Genomic DNA, 22,816 nt, shown 5'->3' with positions numbered 1-22,816 from the left:
AAAAGAATGCCGTATAAGAATGAAATGTCGTGTGAAAAAGCTCTTTTAAATATGTAAATATTTACATATTATCGGAGCACGTTTAACTAAAATAAAGTTAGTGTCTGTGATCAAGCTACTGCAGTTCATAATACCATTTCAAAGCAATATTCCTTCTAAAGTTGTGTTCCATTGTTGAAGTTTGAGTTTTCACAGGCAAATAGTGTATTCTACGACCTATTAAATCCAAATAAAATGCTAAGGTGAACGGCTTAAGACTTTTCAGAGTTAAGATCATCAAATGTTACCTGCGACAGGTTTTCATAGTGAACATGTATACAGCGAAGCTAAAATAATGGCAGTTAAGAACTCTTGAAGTTGATTCTAAGGGTGCGAATTTATAACAGTGGTTAATCCAAATATCTTTATTCAAAGTTTTTAATTAGAGTCAGTAAAAAATAAAAATAAACAGAGTCTTTGAGTAAGATTTCCTCTCGCGTCATAAATCGTCGTTAGCATTTGCTTAATTATTTTTAGAAAAAGTGCTACTTATTTAAATGCAAAGATTACAAATGATTACGAAAAACGCAAACTCAATTTCCGTTTTAAAACTTGACTTGGTTTAAGAAATACTTTAGCAAAATAAATCATTCGGTGAGTTGATGCGTCAAAGCTTGACTGGATATGAAAATAAAGGATTTTATTTTTTATAGATGCAATATACTGCGTTTCTGAATATCATAGCACCATACTAATTACTAGTGAAAAATGTTCTAAAAATACTGCATTAAGCAACACGCATATGAAATTATTCAGCAATGCTCCTAAACACAAAGGGTTTTGTTGTTTGTAGAAATATTCTGCCTAAAAGTAATATTTTATGAATTTAAAAAAATCAAAAACAATTTTGCAATGGCACTTAAATATGTTTTGCACCCTACAAATTGCATGCCTCATAGGATGATACTGTAGTTTAAATGTACTTTAGTGTCTTAAAATATTGAAAAGACTGTACACTTCGAGTTTAAAATGACCTCGGGACACCAATTGACCTCAGTACATGCTACCAATTTTCCCTCAATTACATGGCGAAAATGAGACTTATTGGTCTTTCCATGCATTTTTTTAAAACTTACATTTAAAACAATTACCGATATCAGAAATTTCAAAATCATAACTTAACTCCAAAACTGACAGTAATCATTGAAAGACGGTATTAAATTTTCTACGAGACATAACTTCGTTACCTAGAGTCACACTAATAAAATCAAATCTGCGTCGATTTTAAAATAAAATTTTAGGAACAGCGTGACAGAACTCCCCCATAAACACGTGTGCGCATAAATTCATAATTGTGTTTAACCTGAACGTCGTCGACGCTTTTCACAGTGCAATCGCCTTCTCAATATTAATCTTTGGAAGACACACACGTGCACTGGGTGATATCTCGCGAAAATAGATGATTGAATTTGTGACAGCCCATTAAGATCGGAATAGATCGGCGACACAAATTGCTTCCGAAAATGCGATCCTTCCAGATAAAGCACCCCTTTTCCTCCTCGAACGCTTAAGGAGGCATTAATTTTAATCTGTTTTGTTACTTATCGTTGCAGGGAAATTCCTTTAAGTGCCGATCGATAGAAATATTTGCTGGAATTGCTCGACTCCGTGCGTTGAACACTTCTTTAATTTTAAACAATAATTCTTTCCATGTGGGTTATGTTCTGTGCCTCGTTTCCTAGGAATGATTTTGATGGCCACTCTTTTGTTTGTTCGCTGAACAGAAATGCCTCTTTGAATTCTTACTGATGAATATGATATTTTATAGAGGTTTTAAGGCAACTTTTGTCCAATCGTTTTGATGTTGCTAGTTATGTATTTGGTAATAAAAATGAGTACTAACCCATTGAGCAAGTAAGTTGCTGTTTTGACTATTTTCGTTATTGGATGCTTTGTGTCTTCGAATTGAATGTAAAGATAATTGAATGTTAAGATTATCACTTTCTGAAAGCACAATTTCAGAGGGCAATTTTCGATTTAAATGGTCATGGACAGAATGAGCTATTTATTAGGAAAAAAATACATATAACAGCAATCTGCTGTTCAATTACTATGTGCAACATATATTGGAATTTATATTTTAATTTCATTGGCAGTAAAAAAAAAAAAAAAAAAAACTGAAACTTACTTCTTTTCACTACTTCAATGAACTCTTCAAATATGATAGCAAAGTATTAAATTAAGAACAATATTTCCTTATTAAAAAAAAACTTCTTGTCTACAACTTTCTACACTTCAAATATACTATATTTGAAAACACTATGAATATTAAATAACAATTCAAGGTATAACGTAAGACATTTTATATCAACAGTGCATGTAGTAGACAGTAAGAATATACTGAATATAATTGTCTCTGAATGCGAGACAATAATTAAAAAATCGTAAACACTAGGGCAGGGGTTCTGAAACTGGATTCTACGTAGGGTTTCCAATCCCGTGATCTCGATACCGAATCCCGCCGGATCACACATAAAATTTAGAAGGATATCCAACCCCGGAAAAAAATTTTATGAAAATGTTTCCAAATTTTTGTCGTCTATGAACCTAATATTTTCACAAGTGAAATTTTAATCACCTTCCTGTATACATCTGCAAGAAAAGCAGGAAAAACTTTATGTCTCATATGATGAACGGTGGATTTACCATTCAAGAAAACAATGAAAGGAGTATATTTTCCTGAGAATAGTTGGTAATCTCGTTCAAGATTTCAGTTCTCATACGTTTAGCAATTGCAAAAATGAGTAAAAATAATAATCCTTTTCGATAACCATCACTAAATAGTGAAACTCAGAAAACTGGGGCTTTAGAAAAATTAAGAAAGTATTGCAGAGTGGAAAATCCGCTGGAGAGAATCCAATGTTGAAACTCTTCAACAAACTTAAGGAATGCGCTCAAAACCTTTAACTTACCAAAAGTGCACAATTTTTTTTCCAAAAAAGAAAGCAATGAAAAACAAGACATTTTTATTTATACTGTCTGACCTGTAAAAATTGCCCGTCGATGTCTTTGTCGCCGTGAAGCTAATAATATAAACGTGGGTGGTACCTTGAAAATAATATGTTGGATAATTTAGCTGAGCAAACTTCAATATATTCGGCACGATTCGAAAAGAGGGTAAAAACATCTGCAGTGGAACCATGTCACACATTTCATTAAACCCGTCATTTTTTGCGCTTTTTTCCATCCGATACGAACAATGCATTTTTGAAACGCATTGGACATTTTTTAAGTTCACTTTTGCGTACTAATCGATACTCGCTAATTGAGATGTGACTTTTTCAATTACCTTAATAAAATTGAGATGGACTGGGTGCCGTCAGAAAGTTATAAATGTACTAACTAATAAACTAGGGTAAAGATAGTATGTACATGATCTAATTTTGAAAAAGAATGTCATAATGATTCAGCATAGATATTTTTTGCTTAAACGCACTGAAACAGCTATTTCTTACTCTTTTCATATTTATTGTTAATACATGGTTTTTGAAGTTATCCTTGGTTTTTGAGGAAAAAATCTCTACTTTCATTTCAAAATCATGTAGTTGTCTAAATAGATTTAAACAAATATTTTTACTTATACTGATGAGTGTGTAATTTATAAAGTGTGTACATGATCTTACAGGACATAGAAAAGAAAAGAAAGACAAAAAAATCAATCATATATTACAAATTGACTGACTGAAATTTGCATAATTAGGTTTTAAGTTTCTAAAAAAAATATTTCCAATTTAAACTTTCTTGCTTTGAAGTGATAAAGTAAGTTAAAAGAGACACTTTTACCGTTTAACAGCTAACCCCTCGGTATTGACTTGAACTTTTAGGATTATTTAAATAATAATTCAAATAAATACTCGTATCTTATAGTACCCATATAAGAGACATTATTTAAATAATAAATTTAAATAAATACTCGCACCTTTTAGTACCCATATAAAGAGACATGCTTCGTAGTTTTAGTTTTATTTCAATATGTATGCATATATAATGAATTTATTTATTCACTAGTTTATTTTTAGTTCCAATATATCAAAAAACATGAACGGTTTTTATGATTCTGGCATTTTTTGAATATTTTATGCAAGAGAACGGTAAAATGCATCAATAACTTCTGATTGAAGAAATGACATTCTGTGCAGCCCTGCTTCCTATATTATGGTCAGCACCGTTAAATTAGCGATACATCATTAATTTTAAACATCCTACCGAAAGCCGGCATTTCATGAGTAAAAATTAATGTCCATGCCCTGTGAGCCATGACAGGGTCATTCTTCCGCTCAGAGAATCAATTATAAGGTTAAAGTTAAAAAAAATGGCGAAAGACTTTCATTCCTTGTAATAAATTGCCATGAAATCACGGTAAAGTACGCACATAAATTTCTGGGGAAAAAAATGTATGTACTGTGATGGAAGAAAAAGAGATAACTTTTTTCTCTATCCAATTATTTCCAGATTCACGGTGGAAAACAAAAGGATGAAAAAAGATTGAATCTTCGACGTCACACCCTCGCTTCTGCGGAAATGATTTCTAGGGTTGAAGGCAGCCATTCTTCTTCGCAAAAAGAGAGCAAAAGCAAGAGTTAGATTAATAGGCTTTTTAAAAAAAAATATTTTTCAGGGGTTAATCTGTCAGTTATTCGCTTGGACTAAACAGTTAAATGTGTGAAGGCTAAAACTTGATGCGGGTAATGTAGACCGTGCTAATTGGCCATGATGCACATTAATCAGTTTGTATATGAAGATTTTTTTTTATTTTAGTTTTAAAAAATGGGTAACAGGGGAAGAGGAATAATTACCACATCGATCTGTTTAGGCCAGATATACTTGGGGATTATTTTCTTCCACCAAGGTTGTTGATAACCAGGTATGTTAATTGCTGTTGAGAGGAGCAGATGTGTTTGAAAGGACTATCATTCAATGTCAGGCCAGCAGGGGAGTCTACTGAGGCGAATCTTTTATGAAGTTATTATTTGAATAGTGTTGAACTATTTCAAGAGCATTTTTTCTCCTTTCATTATCGGTGTAAGCTTGACATATTTGCATGCTTGAAAAGGAGTTAATGGTTACAGTAGTCGCTACTTAGTGGAATCACGAATCAGTGATTTTTTTCGCTTACAGTCATCAAGTGCCTGTAGGCTAAATATACGTTGTACCTAAATCAAAAGCTTGAAAGTCTTATCTCCAAAATTTTCAAGAAACAATTCTTATTCATAACGTTATTTATCACTAGCTGTACTCGCATAGCTTTGCCCGTAGTAAAACATTTAAATGTCATTTGATTCTTCTGTATATTTACAAATAATGGATGATAAATTGTTCGCCAAAATACTATGTTAATTTACTCGTCCAAGTTATGCTAATTTGATCATTCCATGTAATGGTAGTTTACTCTTCCATTTTATGGTAATTCGCTAGGAATTGTTGCAGAGGAATTAAATCCACCAATGGCTGCTAAAAATTGAAATAGCAAAAAACAAAATCGAATTTAAAATCACTGCGAGGAGCTCCCTTCTATGCTACGAACTATCTGTGTGCCAAATTTTATGAAAATCAGCCGAACGGTCTAGACACTATGCGCGTTACATACATCCAGGCAAAGATCCACAGAGACAGAGATCCAAACTCTCAGTTTTTTCCATAAATCTGGGGTCTGTTGCAGTTTGACTTTCTCAACGGGTGTTTAAATGTCGATAGTTCACATTCTGAAAAATAGTTTTCATATATGTACAGTACAGGGTGCACCAAAAATTGTTCACATTTTAGAGTATCGTAAAAAAAAGAAGCTATTCCAAAGAAGTGCAGATTACAAAAATGGACTCGCATGAAAATTAAATCTATTTTTTCAGCAAAAACGGTTTTAGTTTAAAATATCACGGGAACTGGTTTCTGACGAACCGAAACAAAAGAAACAGAAAGCTAATTTTACTTTTTCCTGCTATAACATCTTATTCAACATGATCCTTAGAACACTGCTGGGCACAACTAAGGTGAAACAACGTCCGTTAAAGTTAAATGCGATAGGTGGGAATGCGTAGTGATGCCATAATTTAGACACTGAAATTCTTCCATTTACAATCAAACAAAAGCTTTTTAAATTTCATGACAGCGATTGATTGAATTTATTTTCATTTTAGTTATTGAGCAGAAAAAGTTTTAAATTGTCAAAGAATCAACTCACCTAGGGATAAATATTCACGGAAAACAAAAAGCCACCTGTAACGAAAAATGAAAACATATTACGATAATGCTTTAGTAAAGTAGAATACTAAACTTTAAAATTGAATTTATATTGTTTGCAACAGAATGCATGGCCCATTAAGGATTTGTTTCCCTCAGAGTATCAACAAATTAAAAAATATCTGAACATACATACAGACAGAGAAAAATGGTCCACAACGATATTTTTCTGTGGGGTATTGAAGCCGTGGGAAGCCTAGTGATTAGGGCACCAGACTCGAGTTTGGAGAATCCCATAATCGATATCTGCGATCATAAATGCATACTAAGCACGCATCCGATGTACGTGCGCGTTTTAACTTTGGGCTCGAAGAACTGGTTGGTCTCTAAGCAGTTGACAATAGGCACAGGGAACTGGTTAAAACTTTCCTTTCCTTCAAGATGGTGTACAAGTTGTATAGGTAAAGATAACTCGCGGAGTCACTGAATTATTACGGGAGGGTGGCCCAAAGCGAGTAAGTCACCCAAAGTGGGTAAGCATTCGTACGACGCTGCATGTTTTGCAATCTGCAATGTATGCGTATGATGTGTTTACCCGAAAACCCCCGAGTTTTAATCACTCACTGCGAAGCAGCGGTGAAGTGGCATGGCATAACCTGGCTTAAAATAAGAAATCTAATACATATCTAAAAAAACTGAAGGTATGCAACTTGTGATTAATCTAAGGCCAGTTTATTTTTTTAAATATCAATAATATTACGTTATTCTGACATCATTCACCGAAAAACTACGATGGTCATTTCGTTAGTTTCTTTTGTAAATTTAAGGTTATAATTAATTAAATAAAAAACGCGCCTTCGGGTAACGGTGGGTAAGGCAAAGTGGGTATAAGATTTAATCATATATTTATGTATAAGTCCTTGACACATGTGCTGACTTAAATTTTCTATTTCAACAGAATAATCTTAACTTTAAAAAGTTATTTTTAAGGGGGCAATTAGTTAATCTATTAATTTAATTCGTTATTTCTCTATGTTTCATAAACAAATCTAAGTCAGTACATTTTCAATTTAAATTGGTTATGTATGACTTTTTTATATATATTTTTAAAATGGCAATTAGATAATAAATAAATTTAGTTTATAACTTCATATTTGGTTGGCAAATGTAATAAATCACAATTAGTTAAACTTACCTGCTGTGATCAAACTGCTTACACGCTTTAGGCCCCCTGGTAGGCAAATCGGGTAGTTAAAATGTTTCTAATGTATGATGAGAAATAAATATTGGATTTCAAATAATAATGAAAGCAATTTTTATTTTGAAGTTCAAGAAACCTACTAGGAAGTAAAACCGAAGTTGTTGCAATAAAAATCCAAAAACTACAATTTTAGAGCGTACTTCGCTAATCTACTACTCTTTAGGCCACCCTACCCTAATCCAGTTATATAAGATCTGAACTTAGGATACTGATGGTCGCATTCTGGATGCCTCACAACAAACGACAATCCGATTCGCAATGTCTAAAAAGACGTATGCTCAATGGGCAAAATGACCCATATTTGAAAACAAAGAAGTGACGAAGCTTTACAATTCCTATCGAAAAGTAAAATAATTGGTTTTGAACTGTTTCATAGTTATAGTTGTTTTGCATGTGACAAAATTTTGGGACTAATATTAAAGGCATCAGCAATAAAATCGTTTTCGTGGCTTTATCCCACACTAATCTTCTAAAAAATCTTACTAAAAAAAACTTTTTTCTGCCCCTAGCACTCTAACTTCGAGCTTTTAATCCTTCATAATCATATCTTTTACGAAAATGACCATGAATTTTTCATTAATCTATTATATACTGTACAGTTGGCTAATTTTGTTGCTGGCAGGATATCTGTAGCGACTGGGTTTTGAAGTAAAATAGTAATTTTTCTGCTGCCACAGGGAAAAATCAGCACTAGACATATCTCTTCATTGCTTTTCAATTGTCTCTTTTAACACATTACACGGACTTTATTTGAATGGCAGAAAACAAAATATTTATACGCAATGAGATCCTATCTGCAAATTAAAATTTCTCATATTTTAGCTGAAACTTTAACTTAAATAGCAAACAGAGGCGAAAAACATGACCGTATCCAAAATTGCGTTCAAATATAGATATTGGAAACTTTAGCTCTAATATCTTAACTAATGATTAAGCATGTTGTTTTTTCTAAATTAACTAAAGAAAAAAATGAGAAGCAAAATTTTTAGAGCATTTTCAATCAAAACCCAATTTTTGCACTAAAACCCACATCCGTGATTATCTTTTTGAGTGGAGCATCAATTCACTCCCAACGCAAGATGGAACCCTATTTTTTTCTCCCGGAGAGCTAATCTGCAATTACATGCTATGACAGAAAAAAAAAAAAACAGAAAATCCCTACATAATTTGCCAAAAAAGGTATCTGATGTATCATTCCGAATATGTTCTTCTTCGGAAAATAAACGCAATTTTTCATCAAAGCAAGAAAGTCTCATGCGATCTTCCAGTATAACTTTCAAACATTCTGAGTAGTAGCATCTAATCTAAAATCGCACGATTCCCATAAGAATTACGTATTCCAAGCGTGTCAATTTGCAAGAAATATGAGCCGTGATGTACCCTGAAACTGTCAAAAGCTCATTTATTTCAAAAAGTAATTTCGACCTAAAACTTTCAGTGACAAGCTTAGATGAAACGACATCATCTTTTTCGTCTAAAAACGGGAGAAATTCGACTGAAGTTTAGTTCTAGTGACATCTACTGAAATTCGACACGAGGACATCAAAGACCGTAATCATTGCCGTTGGGTTTGATCTCCGGCTTGAATTGCCTGGAGATTTAACAACTTTTTTTTTGCTGTCAATAACAGGGATAATTTAAGAACCAAGTAAATTCTGTGTACCAAGAGGGTGAAAAAGCTATTTCTCTTTCTTCCTTTCTTTTTTGTTGTGTTCAATCACAAATGTTGCGTTTAGCTAGTTTTAAATATGAAAAACATGTTTTGAATTTGCTACCTAATGCCAACTTTTAGTTAAAGTGATGTCATAGCGAGAAAATATAATTGTGTGTTATGTAATATATTTTTTACAGTTGAGATAATTTAATTCGGATTGTGTTTTCTGCATTTTCTAACTTTGAATATTTTCTACATTTTATTTTCTCTTATGGATAGTGGGTGTTGCTGCATGTAGTACTTAAATTGTCGGCGAAACATTGAGAAAAAAAGTTATATAGATACAGTCGACTCCAGATTATTTACTTTAAATGAGACTGGAAATAATTATGTCGTGAGAACAAAAATTGCATAAGATTGATAAATGCATTAAAAAATAAAAATCAGACCATGTAATTTAGGGGACCTTTAATTGCTCAAAATAATTGAAAAAAAAAAAAAAAAAACACAATTATTGAAATAAGCATGTACGAAAGGAGGTAAGTTTATTGAAAAACCTTTCTCCATCCATTAGGAGGAATTTTTTAAAAACAATCACTCATTTTTTCCCGCTGAAAAGTAGAAGATCAAGAACTTATTGCATAATTTCGGCGACCTTTTAAAAGCATCACCTTAACAAAGGAAGCTGATGCCTATTGTCACACACTGTATCATTCCATTTCTCAAACTCATTCGTTCCTTAAGACACATGGCATCGTCAGGGATCCTGGAGTTAAGGTAATTGTAAATTACATCAGCGATCCTTTTATTATTATTATTATTATTTATTTATTTTTGAGGATAGAGTTCGTTTCCGTTTAGTGGGCTAGTGAAATATTTATTTTTTAAGCTTTTTTTTTATCTGTAAGCAAAATTAATGAGCTATTAAATTATTTTATTTCTGGTTTTTCAAGTTTCATATTAAAATAATAAGAGCCGGTTAAAGTGGAGAACAGGCCAAACGGAGGCCGATTAATCAGGAGTCCATTGTATTTTCATATAATTCAGACACCAAGTTCAGGTTTCCGAACCTAGAACAAACTTTTAAACTTTTAAGACCTAAAACAAATCCACAAAATGAAAGTTTTAAAGTTTATTAGTAGTTCTTGATCTATTACTCCTTCCCGTATCATAAGGCTTAATGCCTTTAAATGCACAGTAAAAAAGAGAGTAGTTATCGTGAGCCTGTCATTATCTCCAGCAAAAGAAATGTAATGTACGTACTCTGCCCTGTCATTTGGTTACATCAAATGGTGGAACAAGCAAGTTTACTTACTCAATACATTGTACTTTTCTGCTGATGCAACCAAAATACTTGCTTTACGCTGAACAAGTACTGTTAACACTTTAAAATTGTTGCTTTTATAATTAAACTATGCTTCTTAATAGAATTCTGTACGTACACATTTCCCCGTATACATTTGAGGATATTAATAATGTTGAAATGTACACGCAAATATATTAAATTGATAATCCTCAATTTCGGCACTTGATAACCTTTTGGCATAAGTTTAACCTTTGAAAATCAACTTTCTATGAGTCAAGTAATTTATTTCATATTTATATTCATTCTTTAGGAGGAAGACTGAAGAAAACAAGACACATAGTGAAAGTGCCATAACATGAATGACCACACAGAAACAGAGTATATCACATTTGCTTTGCGTCAAATAACTCAGAAGAATAATTCCGCCCTGGGCATCTGTCATATTCACCAGAAGACACCAACTGGACTAAAGAAAAAAGAGAAGCCTCCCAATGGACATTCTATCTCTTTCCCCTCCTGTCAAGCGTAAACATTTTTCAACTTTTCTACAACTTCTATTCCTGACGCCTGTGGTCAGCAAGATAGGACATGATCTGAATAACATTAAACTTTGCAAGTCGCGTATGTGAGCTAACCCGTTAGCATAATCAGCTCGGAATTTGATGACCATACTTTTTGGTCTCCAACTGCTGAAGGAAAAAACTGAATCGTTTCGACATTTCATTTTTTTTCTTTCAAAATCGAAGATCGAATATACTTTTGTCACAAGTTGTCGCTAAAAGTTTTTGGCAGAAATGGCGTCTGTGAAATAGATGAATTTTTGACAGTTCGAAGCCAAGAGCTGAAGAATAATGTTTCTTTGTGAAACTGATGCCATAGCTTTTCCCCGACTTCCTATAGATTGCATAGAAATCTTATTTCTCTATATTTCATTTTTTGAGAGTTTAGGTTGAAGTCCAATGTGAATAAACTAGAGACATATTGTGTTTAAATATATACAGATGCTTGTTTGATTGAAGCAACAGCATCTAGAATAAACATCGAATTTCAACTGCGGAACTGGTACGGTAACAAGAAATGAATAGTGTCGATTTATTTATGTTTTTTTTCTTTCTTTCTTTGTTTAAATGCTGTTTTTTTTTTTTTTTGATTGAATGATTTCTAAATGTGAGTTTTGTATTAATAGATACACACTCTCTTCGAAAGTTATAAAATAACGTACGAAATGCAGCAAGGAATAAAATGTATTTAAGATCAATTATTGATCTGGTGGTTTGTTGTGTTTCATTTAAGTTCAAATATTTCTAAATAGTTATTTGAACTTACTTATTTTTTCCAATAACGATCAAGTGCCTCGAATTCATTTAAGTATTTTTCACAAAAAGAGTGACATCAAAATATTGCAGCAAAAAGTTTTTGCAATGGAAGTGAAAATATTCTCCTCGAAAAATTTAAACATCGTCTATAGGAAAAAATTCATGTAAAATCAAAACAGTGTAAAAGGGCTGAGCTTCCTTGCATTTTAATACAAATTTGGCCAGGGTTACATTCTCACTTTTTTGTCACGAAAAGTGCTAGTGTGGAAGTTACCTCCTTTTATATTTCGTTCAAGTGCTCTCAATGAACGTAAGCGCTCACAACCGATCTAAAATAGTAACTCAGAAAGCTGTGAGTTAAAACCAAACCATAAAGTGTTGGAAAATATGGGAATATTGAACCGTATTCAGACTTTTATTAGCAATCTTTTTACTTCCTTTTACAAAAAAGGAAGTATTGTATTCGCGAAAAAATTTTCACTCAAAAATCCACCTTAATTTCCATTTTACTCACCCCCCAATGAATGTTGAGGTTTTTTTTTTTTTTTTTTCGACGCGACCACAAGTGCATATATATCTAAGAACGTATAGACGCCCGAAATATCTATTTTGACGATTCCCGAGTTAATTACAACGAGTTTTCTCGTGACGTCTATACGTACGTATGAACGTATGCATGTCGCATAACACAAGAACGGTATGTCCTAGAAAGTTGAAACTTGGTACGCCGAGTCCTAGTGAGGTCTAATTGTGCACCTTCTCTTTTGGTTGCATTTGGGTGTTTCTAAAGGGGTCTTTTGCTCCTTTTTGGAGGGAAATCATTGTTAATTTCGATGCAAACTTTATTGGTGTGATAATTTGGCGGACACTTGGCGATATATCACCAGTCTTTTGATCGCCAAGTTTTATCGCCAACTTGGTGACAAATTTGATGATTTTTATTTATTTATTTATTTTCTTTTCTTTTCTTTTTTTTTGAATCTGGTTTCAATTTGGCCACTGTTGGTGATAATTAGAGAGTTACTTATTGAATCACATAAAAATTGCCAATAATGACGATATGACATTAAATTGGTGTAAAAAGAAGTCATGTGATGCGCACATCAGCTCATTTTTCTTATATGGTCATAACTTACATGTTTTAGTCATAAACTAACAAAGACATGTAACTGACATACATACTTGTATGAGTGTTATTTCAGTGATTCAGAAACACTTTGTTACACAGACAATATCGTTACAGCAGCTGCATAAAAGATTTGTTATATTTTAGTTATTAAAAAACTAAAACAGCTGCCTTTTACCTTTAGTTCTCCTTTTATGCATTTATTTTAGTTAAGTTATATTATTGTTTTTGTTTCAAGTGGGGGTGTGTAAGAGGCCATATGGCCATAACCAGACTTAGTGCGTTCCCAGACACACATCAGTCTTTCATGTGCCACCATTAAGGTGCTGATACGTGACACAACTAGTTTTTGACGCCTAGTTTCCACCACATGGAGTCACCTGGGCTCTCTTTGATGCCAAATTGCACAAGGAATTTATTTTTTCTGAGGGAATTCTAAGCCAAACGAATGCCCAAGTGATCTTTTACATGCCGCATATTCATACGAAATGGGCACTGAGGATTTTCTGCATATCGAAAATCCACCAACTGGCCACCTCAGGCATTCCAAAACCCGGTTTCAAGGTTTAGAAGGCCAGCATCTTACCATTACACCAACTTCCGACATTAAGTTGTATTATACTACTGCATTTTTTGCCAATAACACAGCTACAAGAGGAAAATAACTGACTCAATAATTGAATGTTAAAAACCACTGTTGCCATTATAAAAGGAATAAATAAAGTTTATTATTAATAGAGGTAAGAATTTTATGGATGAACTATTAAACCTTCTAACTATTCCTTCAGAAAGTTTTAAACCAATTTAAATAAATAATTTTCTTAGATAAGCCATACAAAAAATTCTTCGTAAGTTCTAATTATTTTTTATGGCATTAACGCGTAAAAAAAAGGAACCGCGGTAATAGGCTCTAATACTCTTCAGTTCTATTTAAATGAGGGTATTGCAGTTAGTTAAGTTTAAGATCTCCGAAAGAAATACGTTTTCAAAAGTTTCTTAAAATTACTTCTGAGCCAGGTAAAACTTTCTCCAGCTAATTGGACTACAAATTTGACTTTTGTTCACTGCTAATTAGATGTCGGGAAAATAAATAGCTTTATATGAATTTTCCATTTAATGCTTCTAAATCTTGAAAATAGTTTGCTATTTGAATATTATTTGATTTATTTTACTAAGCGGGGTTAATTTATTTTAAGAAATAAATGGCGAGTTATATAAGTAATGATATCAAAACTAGGATATGGATAATAAATGATTGCTGCCAATGTTATGTTAATAGTTTTTTTTTTTTTTTTTTTTGACATACGCATGGTATTTTGAATTTTAATATTTGCTTAGCGGTTATTCGAGATCACAAAAAGGTTTTAAAAAAATCAGATAGTGGTACGAAGAGCCAAAACAAACTTCTTTTTATAAGTAAAACGTTTTGGTAAAACCTAATTGTTTTAATTATTTACAGTTATGTAAATGAGAGCTCAAAGGCACTAAGTCAGAAAAAAAGCAAAACTTTCTAGGAAATGTTCTCAAAGTCAGATTACCTTAAAAAACTGTTTTTGAGCTAACCTTGTGCCATTGCCCGTCTTGTTTGCTATTAGGTATAGGGATGTATACCTGCGAATATGGAATGAACAGTTGGGTAAGATGGAGCTTAGATATTAATTTTAAAAAATGGACATTGTGCTCTTTAGGTCCCAAGTACAGATTTAGTATACATCGTCGCCTCAGAGCAACAGTAAGATACCTTAATGTTATTTATGGGATTTTATACCTTACTGTTGCTCTAGGCGACGATATGTTAAAGCATAATTTTAAGCATATTTAAATGTATTTTTACGTGCTTCAAGGATACCTTCCTTCAATGGAAGTTTCATCCTAACCGCATTTAGCACTTACAAAAACTTCACATTCTGTGTGTACTAAGTTATCTCTATGTTTTCACTGATACCTGTTTGAACATAATCACATTCTCTTGAATGCTTCAGCTTTTTTTTTCTTGCACTGATATGAGTTTTCAAATTATTTTATATTTGTTTGGTGTGTATGTGTTTTTGTTGATATGTGTGAATGTATAATGTTTCAGATTTGGGGGAATGATTCCGTTTTAATGTTTGCGTAACCACGTAATGTTATAATTTATATAACGTCGAAATTTTCTATGCAATCATTTTAGTAGGGGAAGTAATAAAACAGAGGAAACTGAATTAGGTTGGAAAACGTTGCTTTAGCTTTTTTTTTTTTTTTTTAAGATGCATACTGTCGACAGCAGAAACCATTTTCAAAGTTGATAGCCATAAAATAATTTACTTGACTAATAATTTAAAAGTAATCTGTGTTTGATTCTACGTTTGTTTTGGGTATCAGGAAAGCCATTAAAGGTTTTTAATTAATTATTGTGAAGTTTTAAAACTTATTAATTGTATACTATTAACGCCATTGGTACTGCATTTGAATACTTCTAGCTTCCAGACTTTCCATTCGAAATAATTAAGCATACCAGTTCAAATATTAAAAGTCTTTAAATGCATGCATCTAAGATAATTTCAAGTAATTTACCAGATTGGACACTTTTTTGATAAATAATTGTTCTACTTTATTTTTTCTTTACTATAAATAAGCTCTCTCCAACTAGAGCTCGGGAGATTTTTAGAGAATGTACGATTCCCCAAAATATTGTTAAACAGGAATAGCCATCTTTTCGGGACACAAAACAAATTTCATTTTAGAAAGTTAAACTAAAATGGTTCTTTTTAGCAGGAATCCTACTCAGTTTGTAAAAGACCGTTTTCACTTACAAGCTTTCCACATTTAAAGAAAAGGCAAAAGCTGGGTTCTGTTCCTCTATTGCGACGCTAATTCTCCAGAATTCCTCGTCCTTTCAAACGCATCGAACAAAAAAAACTGGGCAAAAATCCCATTTGCATTCCCTACCGATTTGGTTCCTTCCACCCTAATTGTATGCAAATGATGGGCCCATTCCGTAATTGGAAGATTTGCATCAATTAATTTTCTCGGTCCCAACCGATTTTTAGCTTGAAGTCACGCCATTTTCTTTTAGTCCGGAATTTCAAAGGACGAAGCGGGTACGATTACAGAACTAGGAAACGGAAAAGCAATAATTAATGGACCGTGGAGCACCAATGGATTCTTCGTTCGTGTAAAGGAGTCTCAGTGGATTGGGTTGAAATGATTCGTTCCTGCGTTATGAATGTTAGTGACTCGGATTAGATTCAGTTCTTAAAAACCTGTGAGCTTAACGTTATTGCAACGAATGGTTACGTATACCGTCAGCTTTTTAGTACTATTTACGTTTAATATACATACGCCAACTCCTTTACATAGCTTTTTTGAAAGTTAAAACTTAGTTTTTCCTTTTAACTGATTGGTGTGGATGATATACATTTTTAATATTACTAAACTGATTGGTCTGGAAGAAGATATTATGCACATCTTCTGAAATCGACTTCAGGTACTCAGAATATTTTGATATTACGTAATAAAAGCAATCTGAAGTAGAAGATGAACTTTTTACGTGTATATAGTATAATATTCAAACATTAAAAAATGATCCATAATGATACTGCACATCCTTAAAGGTTTCTTCATAGACGATAGGCATATACGGAGTAGTATAGATTACTTCAGACTAAAACCATACTTGTAGTTATTTTAATTCATTTTTTAACTAAATTTGATTATAACGATTTCCTTCAAGTACGTTTCGTTAAAGAACTGCTGAAATTGTTTTGGTAAAGTATGATTGGTAAAGAAGATCATGATTTCTGACGATCTATCGATATTTAAATAATTTTTAAACTGGTATACTCTGATATTATTAAGCTTATGCATTTTGAGGAGAGTTTTGATGTATATGTAGTAAGGTATAATCAAAAATCATATTTCTTTTAACTAAAAAATATGCTTTAAGTTTTTTGGGCCTGCGCTGATATCAAAAAATCAGAAGTTGGAAATTTATTGAATTTGGACTGAAACATTTCACAGAAATTTGTAGGAAACTATTTCTTTACTTAATTTTTCCCATCGACAAATACCCTGATAGCATAGCATGTCACGGTAAAGTTACGCAGAATTGTAACTCTGAATTACAATGGTAACAGTCACAAAGTGACTGTAATGTGACACGACATATATAAGTTACAACTTGACAGACCCATGACTTGTTTAATGGTTCATCTGACATATCACAATATCAAATCATGTGTGGTCATCCACTTTCTAACAATATAAAGACATTTCTGAAATGTGATTTGACGTCGTTCCAGACTAATAATTTGTAAGTTTCTGCGGACTGTTGATGACTTTACAGTAATCTCCAAGTAGTCAAAACACGTCTGTTCGTCAACGCAGTTGAATCATGGGATAGTAATGAGAATGATGAGGGTCAGATCTAACACAAGGTCCATGAAGACCCAATGGCCTAAAACCTTTTGGGGAAATAAAAAGTCCAACATTTATTAGCCAATACTTTAAGGAAATGTGTGTTTAATGAATTTCACAGCGACATTCTGAAAATTGTGCTTATTACTGCAATTAAATTTCATTAGTGTTCAATCGTCTGTCCGTGTGAAATAGTTTTCATGAAAATGTGGATTGCATAAAAAAGACTATGTCGCCCATATTCGGGTAGGTTACAAGGGCCATTACCCTTAGGCAACTGGCATGTGGCTTTTACATAGGTATTCCAATTTGTTCTCTGTGCTATTATTGGAAACACATGTCAGCCCTTTTTCTGGAACAAAACATTTTAATTGCGATACTTGTTTACTAATAAAACTATTTATACATTAGTTTATTTGTGAAAAATATAATAAGTAAATCAATACATAGATTAAAAAAAAACACTAGGGGTCTATATTACCCACACCTCAAATTAGAGGCACAGCCTTTCTAATAAAATTCTCGGGCACACATCTTCAGACGAAATGTTTAATTATGTAATCGAATTATTTTTATCTATATCGTAAACATCTTATTATATCATACTAGAAAGTCGCCCGTCACGGCGATATTTTGGTAGTTTAAGTTTTAACTCTAACTCAAGTGGATTAACTCTTAACTCCAACAGATAGCGGTCATTGTTAACCATTTTTTCGTTTCTTCATCCTCCTAAAATGAGTCTTACCAGTAAAACAGTTAAGTAACCGAATCGATCAGCCTTGTGAAAATAAAGCCTTTCTCTGCATGTTACACTCTATCAAATCATATTATCAAATTATGCCGTGGCGCAAGTTTCATTGTTGAAACTCGCGGGTTACTCGATCATCGGCTATTATTTATATGACGATATGCTAGAAAATATCGCTTGCTTCTTTCGGCACTGAGAATTCACGAATTTCACTACATGTGTACTAATTTTAGCATTCACACTAAACATAACCATTTATTATTTCTATACAATTTCATCCAGCATTAACTTTTAATGCTAAATCCAAGCAATTGCACACTTATGTAATGGTTGAAGGGGAGTAAATGTAAAATTGGTTGGGTATAACTATTATATGAATATAGTATTCAAAGTGGACGTCAGTGCACTTTTTGGAAACTTCTTGTTCAGACAGGCCAAAAATTGAAAGGGATTCCATATTTTCATCCCTTATTCTGTTTCTTAAATGTAAAAAATAAATTTTTTTAAAAATAAACTTTACATTTATGTTGCCACCCACTTTAACTCTATTTTTAGGCCAAATGTATTTCTGGCAAAGTACCAAGAATAACAAACAGTAATTCTTTTCTCCAAGTCATTTCTCATTGCACCACTCAAATAAAAAAATAATCAGAAAAGCATGGCCAAACGATGTGTACTTTCGAATTCAGTCAGGTGGCCGTAGGGAACGAATTGTATTGACTTGGAGATTGCTCAAACGCGGAAGGAGAGAGGGGGTGTGGGTAATTGAGCGGTTAACCACACCGGAGAATTATATCGATTTGGATCTAACTTGAGTATTTTTCCTCTAGACTTGCTTTTAATTATTTGCGGATACCTTTAATCTGTTGGGCAAAGTTATTCGGTGTTTGATTAAGCACTATTAATGAAGCATCTAGACCATGTTATCCCCATCCTTTCGCTTTCGGTTGATTGCTCTAGAGCGACGATGCTGGTATCGCGAATTTTGCAACGATGACTGGGCTGATACGAACCTCGGAAATATGTCGTTATGCTTTATACGAAAATGTATTTTCAAGTAGTTACACCTTTTCAATGTTGCAACACTAAAAAATGTAAATTAAAAAAAAAGAAATTTTTAATTTTCAATGTTCAAAATATTCTCAAGAAGCAAAATAATTTTAATGTTGAGACGTTTCCACGAAAAAGCCGCCATATTGTCTTGCTATTGGCTAATTCCATGCCAAAGTGCACCATTATACAGAATTGTGGATTTAGCTTTCTATTCATCATTTCTAAAAATAATTACAGACATAATATAATCAAATTTTATGTAAAATAAAAAACAATTTGTTTTTTTTATGTATTTTTTGCATGCATTTTACTGTCAGTAAGAATATTTAAGAGAATTGAAGTAAGAATTTGTATGTCTATGAGGTTTTTTTTTCTACTTCGTATTGTTTTTACTTCATGAATTCAAAAGATCATCTTACAATAAAGTTATAAATACATTTCATCATTCGTTTCAAAAAAGTACACTAAATTTAAATATTTGTTATTTTAAACTTTTTAAACTTGAAGTTGTTTAGACGAAAAGACAAAGGGGTTATCGGAGATGTACAATTTTCCGTCTAAAATTCCTTTGTATTCCAAGTATGGCTAAATTCTTCTCACATGCTCGAATTCTTAATCCCAGAATTTTAGATATAGAGCCAAAATAAGCAATACTTGTTTCTCAACGAAAGTCATTTTCTAGACTAAAATAAACCACAAATGCGGGGAAAAAAGTAAACATATAAGGCATTCAAAAATATTTTCTTGAACAAAAGCAAACAATGAATAAAATATATCTTTAATCAAAACAATGTCTTTTAAAAACAGTTTTAATTATTCTTTATCCCCCCTTTCGCTCCCTACGTGCTGCGTAAGAAATTAATATTTCATTTCTTCCGGTTTTTGCGTTATTTCCTTTTTTTATACTATTTTTCTTTGTGCTTCACGGTACTTATTAACGACAAAGTTGATTTAGCTAAAAATAATTTCCAAAATGTCATTTTTCCATTGAGATTCAGTCGTCCAATTAAACTAAAAAGCTTACATGATGCTCCTTACGGAGTATTAAATTGGACGGCATAAGGTATAAAACGGTATTAAATATTCAAAAGAAATATTTCCGGATTTAGTTTTATATCCAATTAGACGCTCCGTCCATAAAATGCAAACAAAAAAAAGTCTCCCGGATAAACGCTCTGATTTATTAAAATTTATTGTTTCACGTTATTTATGTCATCATCTCTAAGTTAACATTTCAGCCATAATGATATTAAAATAAAAGTTTTTCTTCTCTTAGTTATCATTAAATGAAGAACGATTTGTTAACGGTTGAAACAATGTTTACTTTTGATTTTTCTTTTTTTTTTAGTAGTAAGAATAAAATGGATGGAGTTTTTATTTAGGAGTTAAAACGACAAAGAGTAAACCACTTAAAAATATTGTTTCATCCCTTTTTAAGAAAGTTTTACAAATTAATTTCTAAGCTCAAGGTGATTTTTACTATAGAAATAAGTAAAATACATGTTTTTTTTTTTTTTTTTTTGTCTAGAAACAGTTTTTTAAAGTTTGAAGGCTATGAGACAACAATAATTTTCTGCTTTAGCATAAAACAAATATTAGATGCCGGAAAAAAATGAAAATAACCTTAATGAAAAAGGAATTGTTTGTAAGGAAATAATTAAGCTTGATGAATCGTGCTAATATGATAGAGGCATCTAATACACTTAAGATGAAGAAGTTTTTTCTTAAATATGTTTCGTAAGGAAAAAGAAAAGAAGTATTTGCAAATTTGTTGAAGGAACATAGTATTCGGTAATATTCTATTCGAACTATCTGCTCCAAAAACGTCAACCTTGCCAACGATACTATGAAGATATCATTAGCTTATTTCACAACACTTGTGCTTAGCTTTAGCATATCACTCAGAATGTAATTACTCTGTCTTACTTCGAGGCATTGAAGATTGAAGGCATTTTTTGCCTTTAATCTTTGAGTTGAACCGAACCATTGCTGCGGTCACTCATCTGGTGGGCTACTTCTACCTTAACTACCCGTTTGTTTGGCTCTCTTGACTTCTTTAAGGGGTTTTCTGCCTCCAGCTCAATTACTTCCTATTCCACGCTGATGAGTGCTAAAAAGCACGAAATTGCAGTCCTCGGATGGAATAATTGAGCTGGCCTCGTATTTTATGTACTTCTGCCTTTTATCCCCCGCTTAAAGCGGAAACGTACTGCAAGATAATAGAACGTATTTTTTAAACACCGGAGACTTTTAAAGTACCTTAATGTGATCCAAACCTTAACCTCCAAGCTGGAAAAACGTAACATATTTGAAAGTTCTCTGTTTTTCCACTGACGAAACGAATTCAATTTCCATTTCTTTTACAGTGATGTTTCTGTTACATTTTAGAACGTACACCCTTTTATTCCTGTTGATGAAGTTTTGCTGCACATATATAAATAATTTTACTTTCAAATAGTTTCTTAATATCTCTTTTTCCCATATAAGTATGTGCAAAACACTTACTATCCATTTATTCCTTGTAATATATATATATATATATATATATATATATATATATATATATATATATATATATATATATATATATATATATATATATATATATATATATATATGTGTGTGTGTGTGTGTGTGCAGGACGTTTGTTCAAAATGGTACAAATATGTACTTAATATGCTGTTACAGAGAAATATTAAAAATAAAACTATACATATTTTAAACACAAGTATACACATTTTGTTATGATGAAAATATTTTTTTTTTCTCGGCAAAAAAAGTGTTTCAACATTAGCAATTAATAAAATATAGCCGTTCAAAATTAACTGCTTCCCAACTTGAACTGTATAAGTGTTTTATCAGTGAAACAATAAGATAACATATTTCCTTCTACAACATACGCCGTGCACATATTTTCATATTCCTACCATCCTCATCAATAATCTTCAAAACTGCTTTCCAATACAACGTCTTAAGACACCATACATTCACAATTATTACATCCAACGAAACATATGTTTGGACGGAGAAACAAATTGCTTCTGCATTAATATTAAAGCAGAGACATAAGCTTCGAACGTTAGACTAATAACAGCTTTGTATCTCCAACAGTCTAGGAACGCATTGACAGCATTTGCGTTCTCAGAGGCTTATATTACTTGGGAAGTGCGACGGCAGAGTTATTGAAGAGCCTGCTCTGACTAGATATATGTCCTGTTGATATCTGTATTTAGAATTTGGTGTATTGGGATTGAGCAATATGATTAACAATAAACTGGAGCATTATGTAGCGATATTTAGTAGTCTTAGCTTTGGGCGAGTTGCCGGGAAGCGAGAAGGTATTGCAATCAGAGTAATAATAAAACTCGTTGACTTTTTTTAGATGCGTGAAATTTATTTTAAAGGAGTAAAATACGAACGCATTGAAGACCAAAATTTACATGAATTTCCTATTTCTAAGGGTAAAACTTAATGTGTTTGGGCAAGAAGATGTCAAAATTAAAAATTAGTTGCACATTTTTGAATGTTTTTGGCTTTTTGTACTGAAAAAATAACAGTAACCAATGAAATGTAATACTGTAAAATTTTCAATTGCGTTTTTTTTTTTTTTTTTTCATTTTCAAAAATGATAAAATTTTATGTAAAATACTTAGGTTAGAAATAGTCATGACAAAATACTTGAAGCGTATTTTCGATTTTCAAAGCTTGAGTAAAACATGCTTTGAGAGGTATTTTTGACTA

At 32.3% G+C, this 22,816-nt stretch overlaps 1 protein-coding gene across 1 annotated transcript in view; it reads right to left on the bottom strand.

Annotated features, from left to right (window-relative positions):
- The window catches only part of LOC129230329 (protein O-mannosyl-transferase Tmtc3-like), a 192,155-nt gene extending 183,980 nt beyond the window's left edge, over nt 1–8,175 (bottom strand). Inside the window, exons 1-2 of the mRNA XM_054864728.1 lie at nt 8,075–8,175; nt 6,218–6,252 (exon numbers count right to left, since the gene is read on the bottom strand). Of these exons, the coding sequence (XP_054720703.1) occupies nt 6,218–6,252; nt 8,075–8,175 (136 nt within the window). The remainder of the gene's footprint in view (nt 1–6,217; nt 6,253–8,074) is intronic.
- Between the last annotated feature and the right edge of the window lie 14,641 nt (nt 8,176–22,816).

Source organism: Uloborus diversus, chromosome 9 (genome assembly GCF_026930045.1).
Source record: "Uloborus diversus isolate 005 chromosome 9, Udiv.v.3.1, whole genome shotgun sequence".
Lineage (NCBI taxonomy): Eukaryota > Metazoa > Arthropoda > Arachnida > Araneae > Uloboridae > Uloborus > Uloborus diversus.
This window is presented reverse-complemented; position numbering and strand designations above follow the sequence as displayed.